At 58.4% G+C, this 6,000-nt stretch overlaps 1 protein-coding gene across 2 annotated transcripts in view; it reads right to left on the reverse strand.

Moving 5' to 3' along the window:
* The window catches only part of LMX1B (LIM homeobox transcription factor 1 beta), a 103,572-nt gene extending 98,100 nt beyond the window's left edge, over positions 1-5,472 (reverse strand). For both annotated transcript variants that reach the window (XM_074923822.1, XM_074923821.1), the window contains exons 1-2: positions 4,891-5,472; positions 4,411-4,597 (exon numbers count right to left, since the gene is read on the reverse strand). In XM_074923822.1, coding sequence (XP_074779923.1) covers positions 4,411-4,597; positions 4,891-5,029 — 326 coding nt within the window. In that variant the 5' untranslated portion in view covers positions 5,030-5,472. The remainder of the gene's footprint in view (positions 1-4,410; positions 4,598-4,890) is intronic.
* Between the last annotated feature and the right edge of the window lie 528 nt (positions 5,473-6,000).

Below are 6,000 nucleotides of genomic sequence, written 5' to 3' on the forward strand. Positions count from 1 at the left end.
ACGTCACCGGCAGAAATAACAGCTACATCTCCCCAACGCTCCCGCTTTTGGAAGCGTTTCGAGGTGCTACGAAAGCCCGGTCGTAGCGAGAATTTTTAATGGGGCTGGTGCGTCTGATAGCACAGGGCTGGTTGGATTTTCAGCAAAAATGCCAGAGTATTTCAGCGACTTTTAAAAGCATTTTTAGTGGATGACATAACTTTAATCATTACTCCATATCCTGGGCATGTGCTTCGGCTACTCCTCATCTCTAAGTTTTACGCTGTTTCCTAAAGACACACGGACGAGGACTAGTGCCAGTGTGACACGAGAGGCAGGCGAAGGGGAGGGGGACACCACCGCTCCACACAGCCCTGCCGAGTTCACACGGCGCACAACGACACGGCTGGCACTCCCCGGTTTAAAAAGAAAAAAAAAAAAAAACAAAACAGTAAAACTGAAAACAAATAAAATCTTCCTGTTAGCGAACAGTTATTCCCCGTCCTGCACGCGGCAGAACCTGGGAGCTCACGGCACCTCTTGCACCAGGGACCCTGCCTGCATTCCTCAGCCTGCGCTCACGACAGACACACGCTCGCTCTCTCTGGAAGAAAAATAACATTCACAAAAATAAGAGGCGTTTACTAATAGGAAGCTTTCGCCTTATTTCGAATATAAAAAGCAACTGAGCTGGGAAACATCAGCCTCAGTATTACACTCATGTGAAAGAATTTCCAAAATCTGGAGAGGGTAACGTTTCCCTGCAGCAACGAGGCTTCGCAGCATTTCCTTTCCTTCCTGCGAGGTACACGCTGCTCCGTGCCGAGTGTACGTAAAAAAATAAGCCCAGCCACTGACAAGAAAGGACTCGAAGATGAAGAACAGTATAGAGACATGCCAGAAACACACGGTAAGTCTTTTTTAATAGCATCCAGTAACGATGCTAAAACAATGCCTGGCATATCTTGAGGAATCTAGCAAAAAATCTAAATATTTCTCTTTCCCACCCTAAGCAAAACTTAGAATGCATTAGTGCAAAATTATGAAATAGCAACTGCGATTGTTTGCTATCCTACCCCTCGAATAAATGACCCCTTTTACAGCCTTTATTTCCAAAGCTAGAATAGGAACGTGGATCTTTCTAGAAATTCTGTGCATTTCTCACATATGAAATACGTAACCTGAAACAGTTATTTTTCAGACCATATCTTTTTTTAATATCAGCAATAACCAGGGCAAATCGTTACGTAACACTGAGTAGCGAGATAAAAACAAACCAGAAAAGCACAATCACAAAAAACTAAAAATATACAAATGGGAGAGAAATGTAATATTTATAATTATTAATGTTTTATGGCAGGAAGCACTGTTATGAGTGGTACAACAAATAAATTCACTTAAGCAGAGAACCGGAATATAACTACCGCAACCCCCCTATTTTTGATAAACATCCATTCTTAAGGTTTCAGTTTGTCAGAAAGAAAACTTGTTTTAAATTAAAAAAAAAAAAAAAAAAGCGTAAGGTTCCAAATGTGCAACAATCCTGCAATTTGGCAAAGCTCTCACTAAAATCAAGGAGGTTCTGTCTGACTTGGGCTTGCCAGACTCAGCCTCTCTGGTGCCATTGTACTACTCTATTTTTTTCTCCCCTTAGAAACCTTGCAGCCAAATGTACCTGCGACCTTCAGAATCCTAAATTTTAGCAAAATAAGTACTTTGCATTAAATCAAAAGATGAGGATGTACTTGTGCAAAAATTTGTTGAATCTCTTGTACAAAAAAGGGTCTAAAATACACTCACAGCTTGTCCCACTGGTCCCACTGATGTAGCGATGATATTTTTGTGATAAATTACACTTATCAGGCACCTCTGACTACTTCAAACTGTGCTTGGGCCACTAATCCATCTCTCCCAGGATTTATTCTAACATTCCAAGCATAGGGGTGGCTTCAAACAGCCAACGTTTTTATTAAAAAAAAAAAAAAAAAAAAGAATAGAAAAATGTTTTCACCCTTCCCCCTAATGTGAAATGCCCTGCTCCAAGGATGGGCAGTAATCATCCCTGACCCAGTGAAAGGTTTAAGGTCTGATATCTGACCCATCAGGAGCTTGCTTTCATTAGAAAGACGAGACACCAGTTTTTCAAAGATATACACACAGCACTTGATTATAGTCCTGGGAGTTCTGGAGAAATCTGACCTTTAAATTACATTACTACGTACAGAAAAATCTATTTAAAGCAAATTTCAGTAACTAAGATATTTAAGTAATCTTTGTTCTCCCTCTTGCTGGTTGGTTTTTTTTGTGTGGGTTTTTTTTGTTTTTTTTTTTTTTTTCCCAGGGATGTGTAAATAGGGCCGAGGATAACAAAAGCATCCGACCCTGCCGACGCGGGTCCCGCTCTGCACCGGCACGGTCCCGTCCGGCTCGCCCAGCACCGGGGCGTCCCCACCGCGGCACGCTGCAGCACGGGGGGACACCAGCACGCTGGCGACCACCACCCCAGCTCGGCCAGGGCCCCCCCTCCGCACTCCCACCCGAACACCGACCCTCTGCGCCGCAGCCCTGCCCGCGGAGGCAAAGCCGCCCTCCCCCTCCGCCACCGCCGCGGAAATTTCTGCGGGTCTCGGGCAGCGGCCAGGGGAAGCACACGAACGATGTCAGCGCAGTTTCACATGTTTGCTCTTCGGGGCTAATAAAATTTCAGAGAAAACAAATTTTGATTTAGCGTGTCTCCCCTCCCCTTTCCACGAGCTGCTGCCGCTGTCAGTCCTTGGGGGCACGCACAGCGGGTCACCATGTAATGTCACACTAGGTGCTGGGAGCCAACAAAGGCTAACATGTTGATATCTTTTTATTGCTCGTCAGCCTGGTTACCCCACTTCCCCCTGTACAATCGGACACCTTTGATAATTTGGAAAGTTCTGAAGCGGTGACGTTTCTATTTTCAGTCAGAAAAGCAGTTTTGTTTTTACAGAGCAATACCCTGCGCTCCCGCTTTCTAAGTCACGAAGCGTGATCCTTGATTTTACAGAAACTGAAGGTGGGACTCGGAGGGTACGTTCGCCTGGAATTACTGTAAATATTTACATTGCCAAATAGTGCCCTTTTAGGTAGCCTAAAGAGCGTTCTAAATTTTTCCCTAATTAGCAAAAATATCTAAGGTAGCAGTACCTGCAGCGGCACAAGTTTCCCTGACCTGCAACTACAGCTGCAGGGGGGGTTTTACGCGGTGCAGGAGACAAAGTCCGCGGAGGTGCTGCCTCGGCGGGGGCAGGGGACCGCGCCGGCCCTGCCCGGCAGGATCGCGGCGGCCCAGCGGCCGCCGGCTCCGCGTTATTTTCCTGGGAAGCGCCGGGGCCCGCGGAAGACTCTGGTAGCGTGGTGGTGAGGGCTGCAGTACGAAATCACGCGTTTTGTTGTAATTCCTAAACAGGGGGACATTTATCTGGGCCATTTATACAAGAGTTATAACCCTAACAATATTTATACTCAGCATGTCATGTTAGCATTTACTACCAGTTTCCATGGAGATGGATTTTCATGCTGTAGCTATGAAATGCACATTGTTGCCACTAAGCCACTTCAGGCCTTTCTGGAAGCCTGCTGAATGCCTGACAAAAGTTGATGCAAACCAATAGTTGTTGTTCTTTGTTTGTTGCCAGACTTCTAGCAGAGCCATATTATGTCCTAGTGATTGAAGTGCCCATGTTCGCCCCCCTCCCGGCACAAAAAGGATCCTCAATTTCGGTGACAAGCATGAAGTGGGCTTCTGCAGGGGAGGACAAACCCGGCGCGGGGCAGGGGCTCTGTCTCCGCGCAGGGACGCGGCGCGGCGGGGGGCGGCCTCCCGACAAAGCCTGACATTTGGGGATAAAGCCGAAATAAAATAAAGCGCGGGCAGCGCCCGGGCCGGGGCCAGCGCCGCGCTCCTCCCGCCGCGGCCGGCCGCGGAGGCACGGCCGGCGCCAGTCCCTGCGGCTGCGCCCCGCGGGCACGGCCGCGGCCGCCCGCGCACCCTCCGCGCCCGACGGCGGCCGGGCGAGACGGCGGCGGCCCCGCGGCCGCGCACCGACGGCCGCGCCGGGCCCCGCGCTGCGCCGCGCTCCGCGGGGGCTGCGGGACGGGGCGGCCGCGGCGCTGCCCGGGCCGAGCGGGGCCGGAACGGGCCGCCCCGCCGCCCCCTCCCCCGACGGCGCCGCGGGGTCCCGGGCCGCGGCGGCCGGGGGGGGGGGGGGGTGGCGCGGGGGGGGGGGGGCAGCTCAAAGTTTCCCCCGTCCCGTCCCGTCCCGCCCCGCCGGGGTCTCCGCTCGCCGGGGCCGCCGTTTCCGCGCTCGGCTGAGCCCCGGGCGGCGGCCCCGCTCGGCGAAACGCTCCGAGGCCGGTTCGCGCCGCCGGGCCGGGCCGGGCCGGGCCCCGCCGCGCTCTTACTGTTGGTAGTCCTGCTTGCAGTAGAGCTTTCGGTCCCGGAAGTAGCAGCTGGTGGTGAGGGCTTGCTGACACGCCGCGCACTGCAGGCACTCCTCGTGCCAGGAGGACTCGTTCACCCGCATCAGGAACCGGTCCGAGATGGGCCGCTGGCAGCCCTCGCACACGGCCTGGTGCTGGCACTCCGACCCTGCGGGCGGCACACACAGCGCCGTGAGCCGCCTGCCCCGGCCCCGCTCCCCCCCCGCCAACACCCCCCCCCCCCAATCCCGGCCCCGGTCCCGGCCCCGCAGCTCGGCGGCATCGAGCCTGAGCGGCCGCCGCCGAGCCCGCGCCCCGGCACCGTCGGGGAGAAAAGTTCCGCGCCCGCCGGCAGCCCCGGGCCGGGCGGCCGCAGCCCGGAGCGCGGCCCCGGGACGCCGAGCGCGTCCCCCCGGCCCCGAGCGGCTCTTGGCGCAGCCGAGAAGCGAGCGGCAAACTCACCCAGCAGCACTCCTAACGTGGCCGGACCCGAGCGCAGAGGGTGGTCTTCCATTTTAATACCGTCCAGCATCTTGGAGCAGTCCGACTGGCCCCGCGTAAAGCACCTTTCCAAGGACTCGGGACCTGTCGCGATATCCATGGGGCGGGCGGCGGGGGAGAGGCGCGGCGGGGCCGGCTCAGCCCCGCGTCTGGCCGCGCTCGGGGGCAGCCCGCGGCCGGGAGGAGGGAGTCGCGTTTATTTTTATCTGGGAGACATGAGGAGCGTTTCCTGCCTGGACTTCCAGAGACGGGGGGCAGAGGAAAGCGCCGGCGCCGCCGCCCATGGGGGCAAGCCCCCGCTACACGGGCGCGCACATGCCGCGCAGACGGCGCGGGGCAGCCCGCGGTGTCACCTGCTCGCCGGCAGCGCCGGAGCCCCACGCCCTCCGCGGAGGGCCCTCCCGGGGCCGGGCCGGGCGGAGCGGGGCCGGGCGGGGCGGCGGGGCTTCCCCGGCGCTCCGCAGCCCATGTGCCATGCGGCGTCCCGAGGAGCCGCGCCGTTTAGAGCAGGGGCCGCGGCGGAGGAACACACCCCCCGGCGCCTCACCCCTCCTCAAACTTGCTGACATTTGAACTCCATTGGTGCGCGCTGTATCGCTGCGCCGCGGTGATCCGTCTCCTCGACGTCAAATAGTGCCCCTGGCCCCGCCGGGCCCCCGCGGCCCCCGAAGCGCGGCGGCGCCCGGGGCGGGCGGGCTCGGCGCACCCCGGGGCGGACGAGCGGCTCAAGCGGGCCCGGGGCGCGCCCCCGCGGGCCGGGGGAGGGGGGGCGGCGGCGGCGGCGGCGGGGGGGGGGGGGGCGGGGAGCGAGCGCGGCCGCCGAGGATCGCGGCGGAGCGGGGCCGCGGCCGCTCCGCTCCCGGCCCGACGGCGGCTCCCGGCCCCTGCCCTGCCCGGGGTAGGTAGCAGCGCGCGCGTGTGTGTGTGTCCCCCGGGGCCACGGGCAGGCGGCGGCGGCGGGACCCTCCCCCGGGGGCAGCCGACGCCGTCGGGGGACGCGGGTCCCGGCCCCGCGGGCGGTGGCGGCGCGACCGGCCCCGGCGGGGGGACGCGGGACGGGGCGCGGGGCCC

The sequence above is a fragment of the Athene noctua genome, chromosome 20 (genome assembly GCF_965140245.1).
Source record: "Athene noctua chromosome 20, bAthNoc1.hap1.1, whole genome shotgun sequence".
Lineage (NCBI taxonomy): Eukaryota > Metazoa > Chordata > Aves > Strigiformes > Strigidae > Athene > Athene noctua.